This window comes from Scyliorhinus canicula, chromosome 15, assembly GCF_902713615.1.
Source record: "Scyliorhinus canicula chromosome 15, sScyCan1.1, whole genome shotgun sequence".
NCBI lineage: Eukaryota > Metazoa > Chordata > Chondrichthyes > Carcharhiniformes > Scyliorhinidae > Scyliorhinus > Scyliorhinus canicula.
This window is the reverse complement of record NC_052160.1, coordinates 16,399,684-16,426,133: the sequence shown is the minus strand read 5'-3', so window position 1 is coordinate 16,426,133 and position 26,450 is coordinate 16,399,684. Positions and strand designations below refer to the sequence as shown.

Genomic DNA, 26,450 nt, shown 5'->3' with positions numbered 1-26,450 from the left:
CGTGCTGCCCCTCATCGAGGCACATATTTTGTTTCTTTAGTTTAACCAATTCCACTCCATTTGACTTTTGAACAATGAATCCTTAGGTCATTTCTCTCTACCTTATCCTAGGCCTTCTCTGGCATGGTAGCACAGTGGTTAGCACTGTTGATTCACAGCACCGGGGTCCCAGGTTTGATTCCTGCTTGGATCACCGTCTGTGCAGAGTCTGCACTTCCTCCCGTGTCTGCGTGGGTTTCCTCCGGGTGCTCCGGTTTCCTCCCACAAGTCCCGAAAGACGTGCTTGTTAGGTGAATTGGACATTGTGAATTCTCCCTCTGCGTACCTGAACAGGCGCCAGAGTGTGACGACTGGGGGATTTTCACAGTAACTTAATTGCAGTGTTAATGTAAGCCTACTTGTGACAATAATAAAGATTATTAGAATTGTTCTTCTTCCTACCTCCCCACATTTCTACCTTTCCTTAGTTCTGATGAAAAGACACAGATCTCAAACATTAACACGTGTTTTTCTCTCCACAGAGGTCTTCAGGCCTGCTGAGTATTGCAGCATTTTTTGTTTCTTATGTCTATACTGAATGTTGTGCCATGTTAATTTTCTCAGATTTTATTGCTCTTACATCGTCTGTTGACTCGATTATCAATCAATGAGATGTGACAGAATCCAACTACCAAAAGAAAGCTAGACATATTGCAAGTGCCACCCAAACAGAATAAGCAGTCAGTTAGCAAAACGTTGCTTCAAATTTCCCAAGTTGATGCAATGTAAATAATGTTTTATAGGGTACATTTCTATCTCACACTAGGTTTGTACAAATATTTCCTTGTGCTATAAATGAAGACTTAAAATCACAAAAAGACTAATAAAGCAAACAAAGAACATTCTGAACAGCTATTTTATTGAACCACTAAATCAGTAATATTAAAAAAGAATTAAGAAGTGTTACCACCACCTTATAAGAGCTGTACAGTGTTAACACTAAGGGTTGAATCCTAACAGTAACGATCAAGTAGTAAGGAACAAAACAAGTGCTGATCTTGACATTTATTACAGGAAAGAATAGTAATATAAACATTTTCTTGATGGGTGGGAATGAGGGTGTGTGTGTATGGTGACTATGGTAATCAGGATCTCGCTGCAGTCAGGGCTGCCGCAAGATGGGACATGTATACTGATAAACGTTTGGAAAGAAGGTAGACCCAGCAATATGGTATACAACCAAGCAGATCAGTTTTTCCTTTAAAAAAATTTAGTGTACCCAATTCCTTTGCCTTCCAATTAGGGGGCAAGTTAGTGTGGTCAGTCCACCTACTCTGCACATCTTTTTGGATTGTGGGGGTGAGACCCATGCAGACATGGGAAGAATGTGCAAACTCCACATGGACAGTGACCCGGGGCCGGGATCGAACACGGGTTCTCGGCGACATGAGGCAGCAGTGCTAACCACTGTGCCACTGTACCGCCCCCCCCAACCAAGCAGATCTGAAGCACTTCAGTTCATTAACAGAACACGGGAGGTTAGACCAGCCGCTGGGGGCTGGGATTCTTTGCATTCTGCAGCAGAAAAGATTACAAGTCACTGCCCTAATGGATGGGATGGCCCTCAGCATCGTTGTTTGCACAACATTCAAGCTGGGAATGAGTTTTTGAGCATGTCAGGTATGAATACTATATACATTAGCTACAGACTGTTTAGATCTTAGCTGCTGGCAGCGAGCCCTGTACCGTATCTATTTTCTTACACCTTGTGTGAAGATGACAGTAGAATTCCTTGGGAAGCAATAGCAGATATTTAAGTGGTAGGACTCCTGAAAATGTTTTTCACAAAAACTCCTTTTGTCCAAGAATCCTCTCCTCTGAGGGAAGACGACTTCTGCCCAACAACTGTCACGGCTCTGAACTGAAGTGGTACTACAGAGCATGTGGAACTAAAGGATCGTGCAATCAAAGCAAAGGGACTCCATTAGATACTATATCACGCTTTGTTAGAAAAACCTGTGATCTCCCAGTGCAAAGCAATCTAAATACAAATTCTGTAGAAGATGTAAAATATTATGAACTAACCTGCCACATTGGAAGCATGGCCTGTCATCCACCCCTTTGCAGTTTGCTTTCAGGTGACCCGACAACATATTCGCCTGCTTTTTGCCTTCAGACAAGCGTGCGGAATTCTGTCTTACTGGCGGTTTATTTTTAACATTCTCCAGGTTCAGTTTTGCTACCTGTAACCAAAGCATTGGCTGAATAGTAACAAACTGCACCTAATGCACAGGTATGTCCCTTAAACATTCTGGGTTCTGTACTTGAAAATGATCTTATTTTAAAAAGTCGGTTTATCCAGTGGCGGTGTTAAATGAAACCTGTGCACAACGTTGTTTATATTCACTACAACTGAAATTATCATCAGTCTCCCAACATCTTGTTCACAATGACAGCGTCAGAGAGTTAAACGAAGAGACAGTTTTAAAGCAGCTAAACTGTGGGGAGCACTGAATTAACATTAAGTATATGTTAATGACACAAAGCATGCATTTGAAGCAAAACACGTAGCAACTAATTCTGTGGAATACAAGTTGACAATGATCGCTTTAAAATTAAAATTGGCTACCCAAGCCGATTTAAGTTGCAAATCACAGCTGGAAACTAAGCGTGACAGAGGGAAGTTTTCTTGCCAGCCAGCATTGCAAAGAAGTTCTGGTAATGAGATCCCACATCAAAATCCACATTATTTGGGAGTGTTCTGCCCCCTGGTGCTTCCCTGAAGAGCAGGGGAATGGGAGAAACTGGTTAGCTCTTTCTTTACATAAGGCTCTGAGGTCCCATGATATCCAACTACGTGCCCCATAAAGCCTTGAGCACCATGAATCAAGGAGTCAAGTTCAGAAATAATGATTCAACTGCGCTAAGTTAAACATCTCCTCAACTGAAGTGCAAGGACATTTAATCAACAAAGGTGCACAAAAAACAGCATTCGTACTCGGGGCCTGTTATGGTTGCCAGATTTTTAACACTGAAAGTGCATTGCAAAGCTTAGTTTTGATGGATGCAGAGAAATTGGAAATATATTTTGGTATTTGCCTCTCCATTAAAGCAATCAAAACCTCTGTGCGTTCTCTTACGTTTCTTTATTTGCCTGGTTGGGCACAATAGTTCCTTTACAATATTTCTGAATCTCCCAGCACTCATTTTCCAGTTGCTACAAACTTACCGTAATTAGTGGGAATTGCTGGCACCGTAATCCTCGGCAGAGCCAGTCCCCGCTGCTGTCTAAAATGCTCAGTGTTACAATTTCTGGTCACCATCATTTAAGGCCACAAATGATTTCTGCATTTTCAAAAACACTGGTGGTTTTTCAAAATGCAGTTATCAAGTTGGCAAAATGTTATTTTTAAACAATATTTTAATTGAAATGTTAACATTTTTATATCAAACAGCACCAAGATGTTTCAGAAAAAAATACAAGCAACAACAGCAACAGGAACCCCAAAACCAGAAATACCCCTCAGAACTTCCCTCCACTAGCAACTAACAGTGACCAGATCTTTAAAATACAAAACAAGCAGCCGTCATCTACATTAGAACCCATTGATCGACCTCCACACCGTGAACTTGACCATCACAAGGTACATGAATTTCATCAAATCACCCAACAGCAGTGCGAATGACAAAGCATCCGTCTCCGCCCCCATCCTCAACTCGGTTGGTCCAACGCCCCAAATACAGCGATTAACAGAGAGGACTCTAAATCAATATGCAGGATTGTCAATATAGTGCAGAAAAAGGACCCCAAAAAACCCACCAGCTTGGGACACGACCAGAACATGTGTCTATGGTGAGCAAGCCCTCTCGAGCACTGCTCACACTTATCATGAACCCCCTCGAATATCGATTCATCCTGGCCCTGGTAAGGTGCACCTTAAACACTACCTCTAGCTGTATCAAGCTCAACCTCGCGCAGGATGATGTCGCATTCAACCTATGAAGGGGCTCACTCCACACCTCCTCCTCCAAAATGGGTCCTAGCTCCTCCTCTCACCCGGCCTTCAACTCATCCACTGAAACCTGCTCTTCCCCCATGATTCGCCCATATATCCCAGACCTGCTGCCCTCCTCCAACTCCACACGAGTATCCTTTCCAGCAACATAGACAGTGCTGCCTCCTGGAAAGTTGGGAATGCCCGGCGAACAGTCTCTCACCTGATAATATCCAGTCCCCTATCCCTGCTTTGTCCTTCAACTCCTCCCAGCTCCTAAACCTCCCCCTTCAGAAACAAATCTCTCACCCTCTCCAGCCCCTTGTCCTTCCACCCCCTGAATGTAAGATCCAATTTCACCAGCTCAAACAAGTGGTTCCTACAGATTGGGGCCCACCTCGACACCGCTTAAAATGCTGAAGGAACTGCCGCCATATTTTTAACGTGGAGACCACTACCGAATAATTTGCTGGTGAAAATGGCAGAGACGCCATCACCAAGGCCTCCAGATCCGTTCCTCTACATGCCTCCGACTCCATCTATACCCAACTAACTTTCTGATCCCCAAACCACCGCAAATCCTTCTCTGAGTTGGCCGCCCAGTAACAATACAATAAATTTGGCAGCGCCAACCCATCCCCATCTGCATGTCCCTCTGTAGGACCCCTCTCCGAATTAGGTGTTCTCCCTGCCCGTGCAAAGCCCATTATGAGCCGCTCCATTACCCGAAAAAACCACCTTGCCAGAAAAACTGGGGGGTATTGAAGAACACAAATTGTGGAAAACCGTTAATCTTAATAGGCTGAACTAGGCCTGGCAGTGATAGTGGGAGGCTGACCCACCTCTGCAAGTCCGCTCTATCCCTGCTCGCCGAGCTTGCAAAATTCAGTTTGCAAAGTCACGTCCGTTCCCATGCCACCTGAACCCCCAAATAATGAAAACTGGACCCACCAGCTGGGGGCAGCTGGTCTGCGAGCTTCTTGTAAAATTCTACTGGGAACCCATCAGGCCCTGGCACCTTCCCTGCCTGCATCTTACCCAGACCCCTACAGACCTCCTCCAACCCCATTGGCACCTCCAATGTTTCCCACACCTCATCCCGCACCTGTGGAAACTCCAAGCCTTCCAAGAACTCAACCATCTCCTGCTCATCCTCTGGCAGCTCCGACCTATAATGCCCCTCATAAAAGGAACAAAACACCTCATTAATTTTCTTTGGAGTAGAGACCAACCCACTTCCAGATACTCGCACCTGCACAATCTCTCTGGCAGCCTCTTGGCACTTTAACTGGTGCACAAACTGTCGACTAGCCTTCTCCCCATACACATATACCAACCCCTTTATGCGCCGCAGCTATCACACCACCTGGCCTGTGCACAGTAGGTCAAACTGTATTTGTAGCTTTTTCCTGCGCACCAAAAGCTCTGGCATTGGCTCACTCGCATACTCTCTATCCAGATCAAGAATTTCATCCACTACCTCCTCACACTCCCACCTGTTCTCCCTATCCATATACGACTTGTATGAGATGATATCCTCCTAATCACCACCTTTAATGGCTCCCACACCGTAGACGGTGAGACCATCCCATTCTCATTCCATTCAACGTAGTTCTTTATGGCACCTGAAATCTTCGCACAAAACCTGAGCTCCGATAACATAATAATAATCACTTATTGTCACAAGTAGGCTTCAATGAAGTTATTGTGAAAAGCCCCTAGTCGCTACATTTTGGCGCCTGTTCGGGGAGGCTGGTACGGGAATTGAACCCGCACCGCTAGCATTGTTCTACATTACAAGCCAGCTGTTTAGCCCAGAGCCACAGCCAGCCTCCAACCCGTGCGCTGCACTCGGCCTCCCTCCAACTTTAAGTCCAGCAGATTCAGTGTGTGGTCGGAAATAAGAGTATTCCGCATTCTTCACCCCAGGTAGCAAGGTCCTAAGGTCCTATCCATAAAAAAAAATCAATACACGAATACACCTTTTGTACCGGCGCAGATCCGCCCCTCCTGTCTCTTCCATAAATGCGTTAACATCTTGAAGGGACCTGCAATCTGGATCTAGAGTAATCCAACTATGGATCCAAAACACAATTTAAATTCTCCTTAAAATCAGCTAGTGTGCCCAGTTCCGGAATGGCAGCCAACAACCATCTCAGAAACTTGACAGCATCCCAATTCAGGGCATATACGTTCAGCATCACCACAATCCTCACTCCCCAATGCACCTGTGACTATCACATACCGATCCCCCCGGGTTAGCCACAACCGCAACTGCCTGAATACAGACCTTCCTGCTAATCAGAATCGCCACAACCCCTGTTCCCAGAAAAACCCACCCAGGCTTTCCGTAACCTGATCTGGTCCCGCACCCACAGGTAGGTTTCCTGTGGGATCACCACAGCAGCCCCCAGCCCTTTTACGTGGGAAAAAAATCCTTGCTCATTTCACAGGCCATTCTCTCCCCACTCCACTCCCGTTTGCTAGCTTGCCCTCTTCCCAGTGCTTGCAAAGTGGCTCCCAAACAGGGTCCCCTTAACATATCTCTAGCCAATACAATCTTTATCCCCAAACCGTACCCAAACCCCAACAAGATCAACTAACATCTCTCCCCATTAGGAGAAAAAAAAGGAACACATACCTTTTGGTATGGATTGGGGCTGGTTTAGCACAGGGCTAAATCACTGGCTTTGAAAGCAGACCAAGGCAGGCCAGCAGCGCGGGTTCAATTCCCGTACCAGCCTCCCCGAATAGGCGCTGGAATGTGGCGACTAGGGGCTTTTCACAGTAACTTCATTTGAAGCCTACTTGTGACAATAAGCAATTTTCATTTTTCATTTCATCATCTTTTACAACTACTCCTTCCCCCAACAGAGCAAAAGTGAAACAGTGGTAAAAACAGCAACATAACTACATCATACAAACACCCGCTTCGTACACAGAGTCCAAAATAGTCCTCTTCACAGCGGTCCCAACTTCTTCTCTCGGATGAAGGCTTCTGCTTGTTCTGGCGTGTCAAAAAGTGACCATTCGAATCCACTGTAACCCGTAAATGCGCCGGGTCCACCACTCCAAACCTCATGCCCTTATTATAAAATATCGCCTTCGCTTTATTGAAGGCTGCACACCTCTTCACCAATTCAGTCCCAATGTCTTGACATATTCAAACCGTATTTCCGTCCCAGTCAATATTCTGAATCTTTTTTGCCTACTCCAAGACCTTAACCTTCCTCTCATAATTGTGGAAGCGGATTATTAGAAGCTCATTCGGTCTTGGCTTTTGCTTGAGTGCCCTATGTGCTCTGTCCAATTCCGGAGGGGCAAACATGTCGTCCCCTCCCACCAGCTGAGAAAACATTTTGGAGAAATATTGGGTCAGCTTGGAGTCCTCCGCTCACTCCAGCAGCCACACCAAACTGAGGTGACCTTTTCTCGAGGTTCTCCCCTTTGGCCTTTATTGCTTCCTTCACCAACAACTCTGCCTTCAACAAGGCATCTTCGTGCCCCGACAAGGCCGTCTCCACCCCTTTTAGAGTCTCGCCTTGTGCCTTCACCATGTTTGAAATTTCCACTAACTGTTCAAGGATCGAGCCCAAAGTGTCTTCAATAATGACTTTAAAAAGGTTCCTTAATTTCCTGGCCCTGCCACTCGAACTGCCTGTTCATTTCTTTCTTTCAAGCTCCTGCACCATTACCACTGCCAATGTGTCTAATGTAATGGGTGCGGCGGCCATCTTCCCTCCTTCACTTTCCTTTGATGGGCTTCCTGCCTGAGCCTTTTTAATATTGAGCTTCTTTGACAATGATTTTGACATATCTGGAGAGTTCACCTACTCAAATCACTCGAGTTTGGGCACCAACCCCCCCCCCCCCCCCCCCCACACAAAAAAAAAACACAGGTAAAAGGGATCAAAAACCAAGAACTTGCCGGGAGCCACTTTTTGTGCGTCTTGCATTTACATGACGTGATCGGATGTCCCCCGGTTGGGAAAATGTTAACCTACGGAATAGCAGGACAAGTTGTCAGAAGGTGGGGAACTCAAAAGATAGTGGAGTGGGGTTTCCTCTTTAACTTGACCATGGGACTAGCAGCCCAGTCCCGGGTTTTCTGACTTCACACGGCAGGCGGGCAGGTTAATCATGACCTGCATCTGGCTGTTAAAGCCTCAATATTTAACGGGACGCAACCAGAGAACACAACTGATCCATTCTGATGTCAGGTATTAAGATCCAGGCCAGACCTCAACAGTGGCTAGGATACAGGACCAGAATCCCAATATTTTATTTTAATTTTTAAGGCTATGAGGAGAGGATACTTTGCTCCAGGAGAGGCTGCACCAAGAAAAAGGGATATGGTATTTTTAAACAACTTTATTACTAACACAGTATTAAATTCTTTAACATCACATCCGAAAATAGCTTTTAATTACCCCTTAAATAATACTACTCAATACAGGGAATACATACCCTTACTTAAACAAGAAAATAGACCACCTCAGCTGCCAGTCTACCCTAAATGTCAATGGCATAGAAGAATCTTTGTTTTTCAGAGTTATTCTTTGAGAAAGACATCTCTTGACATTGTTTTACAGAACACATCTGACTCTGGTCCGAATCCCTTCTGAAATTCTGGCTGATTGCCTGCAAAAGCTGTTTCAACTGGCTCGTTTCAGCTCTCCCTTGTCCTCAGACAAGTCCGTACTGCTTTTAACTGACTTACAGTGAGAACAAACTGCCTTACTTGATCTCAGCTTCAGCCAAATCAGAACTGAAAGTGGAAAATGCTTTCTCAAAAAGCCCTGATGTCTTAGCTCCACTGGCAATGACATCATTTCACCAAGCTGAAAACTAACCAACTCCCCAGGGAATCCCCTTTAATCAAAACCAAATTGCATTAGCCCAAGTTTTTACAATCGTTAATTGCACCTCAGGCTCCGAAAAGCCTCCCTGTCTTTCAGACCGAGATTCTTTTAAAAACATGACTGCAGCAGTCAAACACACTCTGACTCAGGCTTTTAGCCCTGACTTCACCAAATACCAATAATCCAACATAGCAACAGCACGGTGGCACAGTGGTTAGCATTGCAGCCTCACGGCGCTGAGGTCCCAGGCTTGTTCCCGGCTCTGGGTCACTGTCCGTGTGGAGTTTGCACATTCTCTGTGTTTGAGTGGGTTTCACCCCCACAACCCAAAGATGTGCAGGGTAGGTGGATTGGCCACGCTAAACTGCCCCTTAATTGTAAAAAATGAATTGGATATTCTAAATTTATTAAAGAAAAATAATGCAATATATCTAAAATCCTACATTATTCACACCAGGACACTGCGAAGGACAGAACTGGTAATTCCCACTGTGTTCTTCTTGTTGACCCTGTTGAGTTTCATTGCAGCTTGGAAAATCTGTGCACTGGCAGTTAAACCCAGAATTACAGGGTTAAATCTTCAGATCATAGTCCTTTTGCATGCTTAAAACACAGACTTGCCTACTCCACTTTCGAGACGTGCACTGATTTAAGCGGAAATATTGATGGGTTACGTTGGGTATCCAAGATGCAGCACTTGTCCCGTCTTAACTCCACCTCCCCCAAGACTTTGCACACATCTACACTGGTTCCCCCCTTTGGCAAGTTAAAATTCCCCCCACTGTGTTTATTTTATGTTTGTCTTTTATACTCATTTGATTCAAAATGCTAACTTTTGCTTGAATGTTATACTCACCAATGGCGAATACAGTGCCAGCATCAAGTCTATAAAATCAAGACAAGATTGCTTCTACTGATAAAACTGAAAGTCTTGTTTATTAAACGAATGATTTAGCAACACACCTGCATGGGTCCCTGGTCGATGAAATATTGAGCCAAATCCAAAGCTGCTTTTGCGTCTTCAGAAGCGTCATGGCCAACCAATTTGTCTGATTGAATTTCCCTTCTGTTGGGAAGAATTATCCAATGGGAAATAAATTTTTAAAAAACATGCATACAATCTTGGTTCACATAAGAATGTAGGACACTAGAATCCAAATTACAAATACTACTGCAGAATTTTCAACGCTTTAAAGCATGTTTTGATTCAGTTGAAACTTAAAATGACACATCAGTACTGAAGCTCCTATTCTGATGACTGGGAACTCGTTTTAAGTTGACCGCAATTTTTTGTTAACAGATAAAACTACTTGGATGGGAGGGAACCATTTATGAAAACAAAATACTGCAAATCTGAAATAAAAATTAAAAAATCCTGGAATACGCAACAGGATTGGTAGCATCTGAGGAGAGAAACAGAGTTAACGTTTCAGGTTTATGAGGGGGCAGCACGGTAGCATAGTGGTTAGCACAATTGCTTCACAGTTCCAGGGTCCCATGTTCGATTCCCAGCCTGGGTCACTGTCTGTGCGGAGTCTGCACGTTCTCCCCGTGTGTGCGTGGGTTTCCTCCGGGAGCTCCGGTTTCCCCCCACAGTCCAAAGATGTGCAGGTTATGTGGATTGGCTATGTTAAATTGCGCTTAGTGTCCAAAATTGCCCTTAGTGTTGGCGGGATTACTGGGTTATGGGGATAAGGGTGGAGGTGTGGGGTTAGGTAGGGGGCTCTTTCCAAGAGCCGGTGCAGACTCGATGGGCCGAATGGCCTCCTTCTGCACTGTAAATTCTATGAAATTCTATGACCATTCACCAAAACAGGGAATGTAATAGGACTTGAGCAAGTGAAAAAGCTGATGTTGGGAAGAAGGACAAAAGTGTAGGGTGGAGGGCAGGACAGATTAGGTGACAAAAGATTTCATTGCGCAAGGTCAAAGAAAGTGGTAATGGGACTGGTAAAAAACAGAAGCTGCACCTGGAAGAAGTGTGAATGGTAGGATAGCTGCGTCCGAGTGCAAAGTAAAGGAAGCAAAAGAAACAAGAGGTAAAATCAAACCAATAAAGAGGCACAATACAAAATGGCGGCAAAGGTTACCATCTGAAATTGTCAAATTCAAAGACTGTAAAGTGCCCAGTTGAAAAGAGGAGGTGCTGTTCCTTGAGCTTGCTTTGAACTTCACTTGAACACTACAGCAGGCCAAGGGCTGAAAAGACATAGCGGGAGCAAGATTGAGAATTAAAATGACAGGTGACTAGAAGTTCAGAGTCATGTTTGTGAACAGAATGGAGGTGTTCTGCAAATTGGTCACCTAGTCTGTGATTGGGACAAAAAATAGAAAATGTTGGAAAATCTCAGCAGGTCTTGCAGCATTTGTTGAGAGAGAGACAGTTAATGTTGAAAGTCCATATGACTCTTCTTCAGAACTGTGTTTGGTCTTCCCGATGTAGAGGAGACCACATTGGCAGTATGTGACATTGTTGAAAAAAGTACAAGTAAATCATTGTTTCACTCTGAAGTAGTGTTTGGGGGCTTGGATATGAGAAGGGAGAAGAGAAACGGGCAGGTGTTACATCTTCTGTGCCTGCATGGAAAAGTGCAATAGGAAAGAAAAGGGGCATTTGAAATTGGTTAATGAGCAGATCAGGGTGTCATGGAGTGAACAGTCTCTTAGAAATTCAGGAAGAGAGGGGAGGGAAAGAAGTGCTTCATTGTGGCTTCATGCTGGAGGTGCTAGAAATGATAAAGAATGTTCCACTGAATAGGGAGGCTAGTGGGATGGAGAAAACTTGGTTGAGGAAAAAAGGAAGACATATTGCAAGAGCTCGTATGGAATGCTGCATTATCTATACAGATGAAACAGAGAGAAACTGCGAGAATGGAATAAAGTCATTGCTGAAAACAGGGTGCGAGGAAGTGTAGTCAAGATAGCTATGGGAGTCAGTGGGCCTACAGTGAATATTGTTGATAGCCTATTTCCAGAAATGGAGACAGAGAAATTAAGGACGGGAAGGAAAGAATCAGGGATAGATCATATGAAGGTGAGAGAAGGATGGAAATCAGAAGCGAAGTGGCTGAAATTTCCCAGCTCGGGTTGATCAGGAAATGGCATTGATAGTCGATGTAATGGAAAAGGAATTGAGGGAAGGGGTCCGTGTAGGTCTGGAAGTAGGAATGCCCCATATAGACCACAAAAGGAAGGCATAGATAGGATCCACGTAGGCACTCAAAACAACACCTTTCATTTGGAGAAAGTGAGTGAAGTTGAAGGAAAAGTTGTTCAATGTGAGAACAAATTCAGCCAGCAGAGGAAGGTGGTGATGGATGAAGGAATAAGCAGAAAGCTTTCAGAGTGTCCCAGTAGGGCTGGAGATGTAGAGGGATTGGAAGGAAAGGATGCGTTTGGGCCAATGAACTGGAAATTCAAGAAGTGACAGGGGACATTGGAGGGGTCGCGGATGTAGATTAAAAGACTGGAGAAGAGGAGAAAAAAATAGAGCTGTGACAGGAAGAAACAAATTCATTGGGGGAAGAAAGACAGGTCCACCACAACAGTACAGTTTGTGAATTTTGGGAAGCAGACAGATTGGGGTTGGGGGAACTATGAGGTTGGAGGCAGGCAAACCAAGTGTTATTCCTGGAAGCATTGGACTGATGTTCAATGGTGGGGTCATGGTCTGTGGGAGGTAGGAGGAAGTGTCAGAGAATTGGCATTTGGTCCCTGTTAGGTGGAGATTGGAATGTCAGAAAACAACCGCACCACCTTTGTCAGCATGTCTGAAAATGTTGGGTTGTAAATGAGAGAATGGAGAGCTGCAAATTCAGAGGAAGATAGGTTAGAGTGAGTGAGGGGTGCAGTGAAACTGAAATGGCCGATGTTGCACTGACAGTTCTTAATGAAAAGATCCATTGAATATGGGGGCCAGGAATGAAAGGTTAACACCCAAGGGATTTTTGGGAATGGGGTTAAGGGTTCTGGAAATAAATTTCATTTAAGAAACAATCTGGGGGGACTTCCGGTTGCGGCTATGACCAGCTAAGTCGCACGTTTGGCTGCTCCTGCTACAAAGGTGTTTTCGGGCCGATTGGAGGGCCCCAACGGCGCTGTAAGGACAAATCCCGGTGGGGGAAGGATCCCTGAAGAGAACCAGACCAACTTTATGGTCGGTACCCGGAGTGGGGTGGTAAAGAGAGCAACAGCAGCTCCCAAAAAAAAGCGGGGGAAGAAGACCAAAATGGCGGCCGGTGGTGCACCCGAGGAATGGAGGAAATGGGCGGAGGAGCAGCAGGCCGCTCTCCTGCGCTTCTTTACGGAGCTGAAAATGGAGCTCTTGGAGTCAATGAATGCGACGACCACCAGGCTGATGGGAGCCCAGGCGACCCAAGAGGCGTCGATTCGGGAGCTGCAACAGGAGATGTCTGCGAGGGAGGAGGAGGCCACGGTCCTCGTGGGAAAGGTAGAGGTGCACGAGGCACTCCACCTGAAATGGCAGAGCCGTTTTGAGGAGCTGGATACCCGAATGAGGCGGAAGAACCTGAGGATCTTGGGCCTGGCAGAAGGCCTGGAGGGGTCAGACCTCCCGGGATATGTAGCAGAAATGCTGAGCTCCCTGATGGGGGCAGGGGCCGTCCCTTCGCCCCTGGAGCTGGAAGAGGCCTACAGGGTCATGGCTAGGAGGCCAAGAGCAAATGAGCCCCCGAGGGCGGTGCTGGTGCGGTTCCAGCGACTTAGCGACCGTGAAAGAGTGCTGGAGTGGGCCAAGAGGGAAAGGAGCAGCAAGTGGGAGAATTCGACGGTGAGGGTCTACCAGGACTGGAGTGCGGAGGTGGCAAAGCGGCGGGCCCGGTACAACCGGACGAAGGCGGTGCTACATGCAAAACGGATCAGGTTCGGAATGCTGCAGCCAGCGCGCTTGTGGGTCACCTACAGGAACCAACACCACTATTTTGAGTCCCCAGAGGAGGCGTGGGCCTTTGTACAGGAAGAGAAACTGGACTCGAATTAGACCCAGGGGATACTTGGCGGCCGTAGCCGCTCGGGTACTTTCAGCTGAATTCTTTGTTTGGATTTTGAACTCTTGCTGTGGTTTTTCTTCTGATGTTTTTTCCCCCTTTGCCAACTTCCCTTAGTTATTGTTATTGTGGTTATTCATGGTTATTTATGGTTATTTATGCTGTTTGGTAGAGGGCGACTGTTAAGTACAATGTTATTTGTTATCTATCTGTTATTTATAATGTTAAGTTGGGGAGGCGGGACGGGGGGGAGAGCAGATCGGGGATATGGGCTCCTAGGGGGGGTTCTTTACAGGCATGGACGGGGACGGGGGTGGAACTGAAGATGGCGGGGTGGGGTGTGGCAGGGCGAAAGCGCGGGCTTTCCTCTGTTTTCCCGCGCGCGGGGCAGAGGAGGGGGGAGGGGAGGAGTGCGGGGCGTGGCTAGCAATGGCGACCTTTCCCGCGCTGGAGCGGGGCCAGGGAGGAGTGGCAAGGGGGGGGAGGCCCCCCCCCCGAGCCAGGGGGAGTCGGAGTGTGGCAGGAGCAGCCGGGTCAGCGTGAACCAGCTGACTTACGGGAGTACGATGGAGGGTACATCGCGGCTAGGAGGGGTCCTAGCCTGGGGGGGGAGGGGGGTTAGGGAGGGACACCGGGTTGCTGCTGAAAAGACCAGAAACGAGAAGTGGAGGACTGGAGAGGTGGGGGGAGGGGGACATCGCCATGGGGAGCGGGTCAGAAGGGGAGGGTCGACCCGGGGCGAGCAGGGAACAGGACATGGCTAATCGGCAGGGGAGGGGGGCGGGTCGTCCCGCGACCCGGCTGATTACTTGGAACGTGAGGGGGTTGAATGGGCCGGTCAAGAGATCAAGGGTATTCTCACACCTGAAGGGACTGAAGGCTGATGTAGCAATGTTACAGGAGACCCATTTGAAGGTAGTGGACCAGGTTCGCCTGAGAAGGGGGTGGGTGGGACAGGTGTTCCACTCTGGATTGGACGCAAAGAACCGGGGGGTGGCGATTCTGGTGGGAAAGAGGGTGTCGTTCGTGGCGGAGGAGGTGGTGGCGGATAAGGAGGGTAAGTATGTGATGGTGAAGGGTAAGCTGCAGGGGGAGAAAGTGGTGATGGTCAACGTATATGCCCCGAACTGGGATGACGCGGGTTTTATGAGGCGCCTATTGGGCCTCATTCCGGGACTGGAGGCAGGGGGCTTGATCATGGGGGGGGACTTTAACACAGTGCTGGACCCCGGGCTAGACAGATCGAGCTCAAGGACCAATAGGAGGCCGGCAGCGGCAGAAGTGCTGAGGGGGTACATGGAGCAGATGGGAGGAGTAGACCCATGGAGGTTTGGTAGGCCGAGGGCGAGGGAGTATTCCTTTTTCTCCCACGTCCATAGAGTGTACTCCAGAATCGATTTCTTCGTGTTGAGCAGGGGGCTGATCCCGAGGGTACGGGAAGCTGAGTACTCGGCCATTGCGATCTCTGATCATGCACCACATTGGGTGGATGTGGAAATGGGGGAGGCGCGGGACCAGCGCCCGCTGTGGCGGCTGGATGTGGGGCTGTTAGCGGACGACGAGGTGTGTAAAAGGGTCCGGAAGAGCATTGAGAGCTATCTGGACTTGAATGACACGGGTGAGGTGCAGGTGGGGATGGTCTGGGAGGCCCTGAAGGCAGTGATCAGGGGAGAGCTGATCTCCATAAGGGCGCACAGAGAAAGAAAGGAGAGGCAGGAGAGGGAGAGGCTGGTGGGGGAGATATTGGAAGTGGATAGGAGATATGCGGAGGCACCAGAGGAGGGGCTGCTGGGAGAACGGCGCAGCCTGCAGGTCAAGTTCGACCTGCTGACCACCAGGAAGGCAGAGACGCAGTGGAGAAGGGCACAGGGCGCGGTTTATGAGTATGGGGAAAAGGCGAGCAGGATGCTGGCACACCAGCTTCGCAAACGAGATGCGGCTAGGGAGATTGGGGGAGTGAAGGAGAGGGGCGGGAAGGTAGTGCAGAAGGGGCAAGAAGTGAACGGGGTCTTCAGGGATTTTTACAAGGAGTTGTATCGGTCTGAGCCGCCGACGAGGAGAGGGGGAATGGAGGACTTCCTAAACAAATTGAGGTTCCCAAGGGTCCAGGAGGGGCTGGTAGAAGGGCTGGGGGCGCCAATAGGGCTAGAGGAGCTAGTCAAGGGAATAGGTCAGATGCAGGCGGGGAAGGCGCCGGGGCCAGATGGGTTCCCGGTGGAATTCTATAAGAAAAATGTGGACTTGGTGGGACCGGTACTGGTACGAGCCTTTAATGAGGCGCGAGAGGGGGGGTTCTGCCCCCGACAATGTCGCAGGCTCTGATCTCCCTGATATTGAAGCGGGATAAAGACCCCGTGCAGTGCGGGTCCTACAGGCCTATCTCGCTTCTGAACGTGGATGCCAAGTTGCTGGCAAAGATCCTGGCAGCTAGAATAGAGGATTGTGTGCCAGGGGTAATCCATGAGGACCAGACGGGGTTCGTGAAGGGGCGGCAGCTCAACACGAACGTGCGGAGATTGCTGAATGTAATTATGATGCCGGCAGTGGAGGGGGAGGCTGAGATAGTGGTAGCGCTAGACGCGGAGAAGGCATTCGATAGGGTGGAGTGGGAGTACCTGTGGGAGACGTTGGAACGGTTTGGGTTTGGGGAAGGGTTTATTAAGTGGGTGAAGCTGCTCTACTCGGCCCCGACGGCGAGTGTAGTGACAAACGGGAGGAGGTCGGAGTATTTCGGGCTCCACCGAGGGACCAGGCAGGGATGTCCCCTATCCCCCCTACTTTTCGCACTGGCGATTGAACCGTTGGCGATGGCACTGAGGGGTTCAGGGGGGTGGAGAGGACTGACTAGGGGAGGGGAGGAACATCGAGTATCGCTGTATGCGGATGATCTACTGCTGTATGTGGCAGACCCAGAAGGGGGAATGCCGGAGATAATGGAACTATTAGCAGAGTTTGGGGACTTTTCGGGGTACAAACTAAATTTGGGCAAAAGCGAGGTTTTTGTGATACACCCGGGGGACCAGGGAGAGGGTATTGGGAGACTCCCCTTCAAGCGAGCAGGAAAGAGCTTTAGGTACTTAGGGGTGCAGGTGGCAAGGAACTGGGGGATCTCCACAAGTTGAACTTTTCCAGGCTGGTGGAACAGATGGAGGAGGAATTTAAGAGGTGGGACATGGTACCGTTGTCGCTGGCGGGGAGGGTGCAGTCAATCAAAATGACGGTCCTCCCAAGGTTCTTGTTTTTATTTCAGTGCTTGCCCATCTTCCTCCCTAGGGCCTTCTTCAAAAAGGTGACGAGTAGCATCATGAGCTACGTGTGGGCGCATGGCACCCCAAGGGTGAGGAGGGTCTTTTTGGAGCGGAGTAGGGACAGTGGAGGGCTGGCACTACCCAATCTTTCGGGGTACTACTGGGCGGCAAATGTGTCAATGGTGCGCAAGTGGATGATGGAAGGGGAGGGGGCAGCTTGGAAACGAATGGAGAGGGCGTCCTGTGGCAACACAAGCCTGGGGGCCCTAGTAACGGCACCATGGCCGCTCCCCCCCACGAGGTACACCACGAGCCCGGTGGTGGCGGCCACCCTCAAGATATGGGGGCAGTGGAGGCGACATAGGGGGGAAATGGGAGGTCTGTTGGCGGCGCCAATAAGAGGGAACCATAGATTCATCCCGGGGAACACTGACGGGGGATTTCAGAGCTGGTACAGGGTGGGCATACGGCAGCTGAAGGACCTGTTTATAGAGGGGAGGTTTGCGAGCCTGGGAGGGCTGGAGGAGAAGTTTGAGCTCCCCCCGGGAAACATGTTCAGATATTTACAAGTGAAGGCATTTGCTAGACGGCAGGTGGAGGGGTTCCCCCTGCTCCCCAGTAAGGGGGCGAGTGATAGGGTGCTCTCGGGGGTCTGGGTCGGAGGGGGGAAGATATCAGACATCTACAAGATAATGCAGGAGGCGGAAGAAGCATCAGGGGAGGAGCTGAAAGCCAAGTGGGAAGGGGAGCTGGGAGAGCAGATAGAAGACGGGACGTGGGCGGATGCACTGGAGAAGGTCAATTCTTCCTCCTCGTGTGCGAGGCTGAGCCTCATTCAATTTAAGGTGCTGCATAGAGCTCACATGACGGGGACAAGGATGAGCCGGTTCTTTGGGGGTGAGGACAGGTGTGTCAGATGTCTGGGAAGCCCAGCGAACCATGTGCATATGTTCTGGGCATGTCCGGTGCTGGAAGGGTTCTGGAAGGGGGTGGCAAGGACGGTGTCGAAGGTGGTGGGGTCCAGGGTCAAACCAGGATGGGGGCTTGCGATCTTTGGGGTCGGGGTAGAACCGGGGGTACAGGAGGCTAGGGAGGCCGGAATACTGGCCTTTGCGTCCCTAGTGGCTCGACGAAGGATATTAATTCAATGGAAGGACGCGAGGCCTCCAAGCGTTGAAACTTGGATTAACGATATGGCTAGCTATATTCAGCTAGAAAGGATCAAATTTGCCCTGAGAGGGTCGGTACAGGGATTCTCCAGGCGGTGGCAACCTTTCCTTGACTTTTTAGATCAGAGATAGACGTTCGGGGTCGTGGCAGCAGCAACCCGGGGGGGGGGGGGGGGGGGGGGGGGGGGGGGAGGGGAGGGGGGGGGGCAGCAAGGGTCGTGGGGGGACATGCACGACTGTAACGCGGGCAAGTCTGCTCGCTGCTCATGTCTGAAACTGTAGGCTGCCTTGTTTGTTAAGGTTGCCTGGGGGGGGGGGGGGGGGGGGAGGACTGGTGCGCGCGAGAGGGCGGGCGAGGGAGGGACATTTGCCTAGAGGGATTGTGTTGTAAATAATTTAAAAATTAGTAGGGGTAAATGTTTGTATGGAAAAACTCTTTCAATAAAATTATTTAAAAAAAAAGAAACAATCTGGGGGAACTAGGATGGGCAGGGGGACTGTAAGCTATTTCTACAGATGGAGTTGAAAAGCCTTTCTTGTCTGCATCCACATTATGTGTTGTGCTTCATTTTTAATGCAAAGCCAGACTTGGCAGTGTCATCAATGAAGGTATTCTCTAACCAGACACAGGGATCACTCTTTTCCCTTTACAAAAAGTCAGATGCAAATATCCAATTAATTCATTATTTTCAAAATAATTTTAAAAATAAATTTAGAGGGAGCACGGTAGCACAAGTGGATAGCACTGTGGCTTCACAGCACCAGAGTCCCAGGTTCAATTCCCCGCTGAATCACTGACTGTGCTCCGGTTTCCTCCCACAGACCCAAAGACGTGCAAGTTAGGTGGATTGGCCATGCTAAATTGCCCCGTAGTAGGAAATAATGAATTGGATACTCTAAATTTAAAAAAAAAATAATAAAAAAAAAATTTAAAAAAATAAAAAATAAATAAATTTAGAGTGCCCAATTCATTTTTTCCAATTAAGGGGCAATTTAGCATGGCCAATTCACCTAGCCTGCACATCTTTGGCTTGTGGGGGCGAAACCCACGCAAACACGGGGAGTGTGTGCAAACTCCACACGGACAGTGACCCAGAGCCGGGATCGAACCTGGGACCTCGGCGCCGTGAGGCAGCAGTGATAATCACTGAGCCACTGTGCTGCCTGAATGAATTCATTATTAACAGCAATCGTAATTTAATATTTTGTCCAAGTGCTCATTACTAGTTAGCATTTCCGGCAGAAGTGCTCCCTACACACCCCACCCGCAACAGGTCCATTTGAAAGTAAACTTAATGGTCTTACCCAAGGACGCTTTTTGCCAAAACCTTCAACTTCAACTTTTGACACAAGCCTTTGAAAAAAAGCAGTGATGTGTCAATAATATTTGGATGAATCATCTGCAAGAGAAATAAATTGCACCCTATTACTAAAGCTTGCAAAATATAAATGGCAAAGAATTAATACTGAATGACATCAATTCATGGACTGATCCCGTTTCCCATACAGCACCTGCCATAGTTACAGCAGATTGCCTGCGCCAACACAGAGTTGTGAGTGACTGCTTAAAGTCAGTTTGTGGCTTTAAAAACAACGCTAGATTAACAAAAAATAAAGGAACATTATCTATTGAAACTCCACATGAAAATGTTCCAACAGAAATGAAAATATCTTGTAGGAACACACATAAAATGTTTTCTTATATGTGTCTGATTCCATCAAAGCAAAGTCACAGAAGGTTTAGGATTAGAACATGTATCTATTGAGTACAGAGCAACAGCATTAATCACCCATGGCCCAGATGCCACCTATATCATATTAAGTTCATCTTAAAATAGATTTGATCTCCAAAGTTACAAGAGCACCCTCTGTTCTATCTGTGTCTCTTCCATTTTCTGCAGCTTCTTTCACAGGCTAACAAAATAACGCCATGTTTTGATGGTCATTTGTTGCTAAGGATTTAATTCCTTTCGAGCAGATGACCATCAAAACATGGCGTTATTTTGTTAGCCTGTGAGGTGGGCCAGGCAGACGAGGCGCTGCACTTGGGAAGGCAGCGAGCTGCGTGTCTATCAGGACCTGGGTGCAGAGCTGGCCAAAAGGAGGGCGAGCTTCATCAAGGTGAAGTCGGCCCTGTTTAAGGAGAGGTGAAGTTCGGCATGTTATACCCAGCGTGTCTGTGGGTAATGGATGAAGGCCAGTAACTCCACTTTGGGTCGCCAGAGGAGGCGATGGAATTTATTAGAGTCAATGGACTGGCAGGAGAATGAGGACATTGAATTCTGTAGGGGGTGTTCCTATCTAGTATCTTGGTTTTCTTCTGGTTTGTATGAATCGTTTTTGCACTGAACTTGGGGCTGTTGTTCTGTTTTGGGTTTGTTTGTTTTTGATGGAGGATGGTGGATTGCTCGTTTCTATGTGTTGGGTGGGGATTGTAAAGTTTGCACTGGGAGGATGCTTGGCACCATGAGCGGGGGATATCAGGCTAGCTCACGGAAGCATTGAGGGGGCCGAGCAGGTGGTAAGTGTGTTGATGGGGGTTGGGATTGTTATTTTGTGGGGGAGGGGAAGAAAGAGGTAGAAGTCTGCTGACAGGGGAGGGACTGTTGAAGGATGATATGGTGAGGGTCGATGACGGTTGGCTCCTGAGGCGGGCCTGAGGACAGTGTGTGTGTGTGTGTGTGTGTGTGTGTGTATGTGCGTGAGAGCTGAATGGGCCAGTCAAGAAGGCCTGTGTGTTCGCACATCTGAAAAGCTTAAAGGCGGACGTAGCAATGATGCAGGAGACACACCTTTTTTTTTTAAATTTTAGATTAGCCAATTATTTTTTCCAATTAAGGGGCAATTTAGCGTGGCCAATCCACCTACTCTGCACATTTTTGGGTTGTGGGGGCGAAACCCACGCAGACACGGGGAGAACGTGCAAACTCCACACGGACAGTGACCCAGAGCCGGGATCGAACCTGGGACCTCGGTGCCATGAGGCGGTTGTGCTAACCACTAGGCCACCGTGCTGCCCTCAGGAGACACACCTGAGGGTGGTGGATCAGACTAGGCTGAGGAAGGGGTGGGTAGTACAGGTATTCCATTCAGGGCTAGATTCCAAAATAAGTGGAGTGGCGATTCTGATTAATAAACGGGTGGCATTGAAGTGGGAAGCATAGTGGCAGACTTTGTACCCCGAGAAAGACCCAAACACGCGAAGAAGCTCCAATATTCTCCCTATCGACACACTCGGTTCCGACACGTATAACAGCAAGTCGTCGGCAAGGATACCCTATGCTCTATCCCCCCCCGGCACTATTCCTTTCCATACTCCTGAACTTCTTAATGCGATGGCCAACGGCTCAATCGCAAGCGCAAACAGCAGGGGGGACATAGGACATCCCTGCCTAATCCCACGGTGGAGAGAAAAGTATTTTGAGCTGATGTTGTTTGTGTGGACACTCGCCCTCGGCTCTTTATACAGTAGCTTTACCCAGTTCACAAATCTTGGTCCAATCCCAAACCGCTCCAGAACTGCCATCAAGTACCCTCATTCTACCCAGTCAAACGCCTTCTCAGCGTCCAATGCCACAACCACCTCTGTTTCGTTCCCCACCACTGGTGCCATAACGACGTTCAAGACCGTTCTAACGTTTGAAAAAAGCTGCCTCCCTCTCACGAACCCTGTCTGTTCTTCACCTATCACCTTTGGGAGGCACTCCTCCAGCCTGCCCGCCGGTACCTTCGCCAATACTTTTGCACCCACATTTTTAGCAACAGGGAAATCGATGCCTGCCCCAAATTTTGTGGCAACACCCCCTTCCCTATGGCCTATTCAAACATCCCCGCCATCAGGGGTACCAACTTATCCTTGTGCAGATGGTAAAAATGACAGTTCTCCCGAGGTTTCTGTTTGTATTTAAGTGCCTGTCCATTTTTATCCCAAAGGCTTTTTTTTAAAGAGGGTGAACATGTAATCTCTGGGTTTGCGTAGGCGGGTAAAACCCCGTGGGTAAAGAAGGTGCTGTTGGGGCGGGGTAGAGGGGACGGGGGTGGCCCTACCAAATTTCAGGAACTACTACTGGGAGGCGAACATAGCAATGGTCAGAAAGTGGGTAATGGGGGAGGTGTCAGTGTGGGAGCGGGTGGAGGCAGCCTCATGTAGGGGCACAAGTTTAGGGGTGCTGGCAACGACACCAATGCCGTTCTCGCTGGCTCGGTACTCCACAAACCTAGTGGTAGAGGCGGCCTTGAGGGTGCGGAGGCAGTGGCGGAAATACATGGGGATGAAGGGGGCGTCGGTGTGGGCACCTATTTGTGGCAACCACCAGTTTGCACCAGGGGGGCTGGATGGGGGGTTTCAGAAGTGGCAGCGAGCTGGGATCGAGCAGTTTGCGGACATGTTTACTGACGGCAGCTTTCCGTGCTTGGAGGAGGGGTTTGAGCTGCCTGGGGGGGAATGGGTTCCGATACCTGCAGGTGAGGAACTTTGTACGGAGGCAGGTTCCGACCTTTCTGCACCTACCGCCCTAGAGGATACAGGACAAGGTGATGTCGAAATCGAGAGCGGGTCTCAGAAATTTATAAAGAACACCAAGAGGGGAGGTAAAGCGAAAACGGCAGGAAGAGTTGGGCAAGGAATTAGAGGCAGGATTGTGGGAGGATGCCCTGAGTAGAGTTAACGTATCCTCGTTGTGTGCCAGGTTTAGCCTGAAACAATTCAAGGTGGTCCACAGGGCGCATATGACTGTGGCCCGTATGAGCAGGTTCTTTGAAGGGGTGGAGGATAGGCGTGGGCGGTGTGTGGGAGGGCCCGCGAATCATGTCCACATGTTTTGGGATGTCCAAAGTTTAGGGGATTCTGGCAAGAATTTGCCGATGTCATGTCCACGGTATTGAAGGTTCTGGTGGTTCTGTGTCCAGAGGTGGCGATATTTGGTGTGTCGGAAGACCCGGGAGTCCCGGGAACCCCCAAAATTGGGGGTGTGGGTCAGTGACATGGCTGGGTTTCTCACACTTAAGAAGATCAAGTTCGCCTTGAGAGGATCAATGCTAGGGTTTGCCCGGATGTGGCAGCCGTTTATTGACTTATTTGGGGAAAATTAAGCTGTCAGCAGATATAAACGCGCCACAGCAAAAAGACGCACCAACCTCCTCAGAAGACAAACACGGGACACAACCGACAGAGTACCCTTCGTCGTCCAGTATTTCCCCGGAGCGGAAAAACTGCAAGATCTTCTGTGCAGCCTTCAACATGTCATCGATGAAGACTAACATCTTGCCAAGGTCATCCCCACACCCCCACTACTTGCCTTCAAACAACCGCGGAACCTCAAACAAACCATTGTTTGCAGCAAACTACCCAGCCTTCAGAACAGCGATCACGACACCACACAACCCTGCCATGGCAATCTCTGCAAGATGTGCCAGATCATCGACATGGGTACCATCTTTACACGTGAGAACACCACCCACCAGGTACGCGGTACATACTCGTGCGACTCGGCTAACGTTGTCTCCCTCATACCCTGCAGGAAAGGATGTCCCGAAGCGTGGCACATTGGCGAGACCATGCAGGCGCTGCGACAACGGATGAACGGACATCACGCGACAATTGCCAGGCAGGAATATACCCTTCCAGTCGGGGGACACTTCAGCAGTCAAGAGCATTCAGCCTCTGATCACCAGTTAAGCGTTCTCCAAGGCGGCCTGCAGGACGCGCGACCATGCAGAATCGCCGAACAGAAACGTATAGCCAAGTTCTGCACACATGATTACGGCCTCAACCGGGACCTTGGATTCATGTCGCATTACAGTTGCCCCCCACCGTATGGTCTGGGCATGCAAAATCCTACCAACTGTCCTGGCTTGAGACAATTCACACCTCTTTAATCCGGGATTACTCCTCTCTCTGGATCTGTAAAGACTTAATTACCTGCAAATGCTCGCATTCAAAGTATTTTGACTTTGTCTATATTTATATGTTTCTGGAATCTACCTCTTCATTCACCTGAGGAAGGAGCAGTGCTCCGAAAGCTAATGATTTGAAACAAACCTGTTGAACTTTAACCTGGTGTTGTAAGACTTTTTACTGTGCTCACCCCAGTCCTACGCCGGCATAGAATTTACCACAGAATTTACAGTGCAGAAGGAGGCCATTCGGCCCATTAGTCTGCATCGGCTCTTGGAAAGAGCACCCTACCCAAGGTCAACACCTCCACCCTATCCCCATAATCCAGTAACCCCACCAACCCAACACTAAGGGCAATTTTGGACATTAAGGGCAATTTATCATGGCCAATCCACCTGACCTGCACATCTTTGGACTGTGGGAGGAAACCCACGCACACACGGGGAGGATGTGCAGACTCCGCACAGCCAGTGACCCAAGTCAGAATCAAACCTAGGACCCTGGAGCTGTGAAGCAATTGTGCTATCCACAATGCTACCGTGCTGCCCATTACAGCAGATATAAGGGGGGGGGGGGGGGGGGGGTGTTAAAAATAATAACTTACTGTCACAAGTAGGCTTCAATGAAGTTACTGTGAAAAGACCCTAGTCACCACATTCCAGCACCTGTTCGCGGAGGCCGGTACGGGAATTGAACCCGCGCTGCTGGCCTTGTTGTGCATGACAAGCTGTGCTAAACTGTGCTAAGGGAAAGTGGGAGGCGGGGGTTGGTTGAGATGGGAAATAGTTAGTGGGAAAGGAGGACGGGGGTCACTGTGTATGTAAGCCACGTTGGCTGGGTTTGGTTGTTGGTTGGGTGGGTGTTATTTGTTCTGCTGTTTTTTTCCTCTTGAAAATTGTTGTTAAAAATGATATATGCTGTAATAAAATATTTTCAAAAAAAAGGGAGCACATTAAGAATCATGGGTCAGAGCCAGGGAGTTAGGAAAAGTAAATGACAGAGATGGGAACCAGGTTGGAGATTCAGCAGGGGTCAATAAGGCGTTTAGGGATTTCTACAGTAGGCTGTATAGGTCGGAACCCCCTAAGGGGCCGGAGGGGATGAGGAACTTCTTGGGGGAGCTGAATTTCCCAAAGGTGGACGGGGAGCTGGGAGAAGGGCTGGGGACCCCGATCGGTTTGGAAGAGAATGGAGGACATGCAGGCGGGTAAAGCCCCGGGGCCGGACGGGTACCCAGTGGAGTTTTATAAAAAGTTCTCTGGGATATTGGGGCCGGTGTTGATGAGGATGTTCAATGAGGCAAGGGAAAGAGGGGTGCTACCCCGACGATGTCACAGGCCACGATTTCGTTGATTTTGAAGCGGAACAAGAACCCGGAGCTGTGTGGGTCCTACAGGCCGATATCCTTGTTGAATGTGGACGGCAAACTGCTGGCCAAACTTTTGTCCTCCAGGATTGAGAATTGTGTTCCGGACGTTATTGGGGAGGACCAGACGGGGTTTGTTAAGGGTAGACAGTTGGTGGCCAATGTAAGAAGGTTGTTAAATGTGATCATGATGCCCCCGGAAGGTAGGGAGGTGGAGGTAGTGATTGCAATGGATGGGGACTCGACTTCCGGGCGGCGAGCGAGGAGGTCCCAGGGAGAGGGGCTCCCGCAAGCGCCAGGAAGGAACCCCCCCGACAGGCCGGACGGCGGAGGAGGAGAAGCGGCAGCGGAGGAGGAGCGGCAGCGGAGGAGGAGCGGGCGGCGGAGAGGCGGAAGGCGGCGGCGGAGAGGCGGAAGGCAGCGACGGAGAGGCGGAAGGCGGCGGCGGAGAGGCGGAAGCAAGGAGCAGCGGCAACAGGAAGGCCCAGCAGCGGCGGGTCCAACCCCTCTCCCTCCCCCACCCCCCCCCCCCCCACCCCACGCGGGCCGGGAACGGTGCGGCAGCGGCGGGCCCTCTTCTCTCCCCCCCCCCCCAAAGACGCGGGCCGGGAACGGTGCGGCAGCGGCGGGCCCTCTTCTCTCTCCCGCCCCCCCCCCCCAGACGCGGGCCGGGAGCTGTGCGGCAGCGGCGGGCCCTCTTTTCTCCCCCCCCCCCCCAACCAGCAGCGGGGACCCCCCCCAACCAGCAGCGGGGACCCCCCCCAACCAGCAGCGGGGACCCCCCCTCCCCAACCAGCAGCGGGGACCCCCCCCCTCCCCAACCAGCAGCGGGGACACCCCCCCCCAACCAGCAGCGGGGACACCCCCCCCCCAACCAGCAGCGGGGACACCCCCCCCCACCCAGCCGCGGGGACACCCCCCCCCCCAAC

The 26,450-nt window shown here is 49.6% G+C and overlaps 1 protein-coding gene across 2 annotated transcripts in view; it reads right to left on the bottom strand.

Annotated features, from left to right (window-relative positions):
* Positions 1-26,450, bottom strand: part of LOC119978268 (RNA exonuclease 5-like) — a 75,298-nt gene that overhangs the window by 15,713 nt on the left and 33,135 nt on the right. For both annotated transcript variants that reach the window (XM_038819756.1, XM_038819757.1), the window contains 3 exons: positions 19,565-19,659; positions 9,800-9,902; positions 2,065-2,222 (listed from right to left, as the gene is read on the bottom strand). In XM_038819756.1, the coding sequence (XP_038675684.1) occupies positions 2,065-2,222; positions 9,800-9,902; positions 19,565-19,659 (356 nt within the window). The remainder of the gene's footprint in view (positions 1-2,064; positions 2,223-9,799; positions 9,903-19,564; positions 19,660-26,450) is intronic.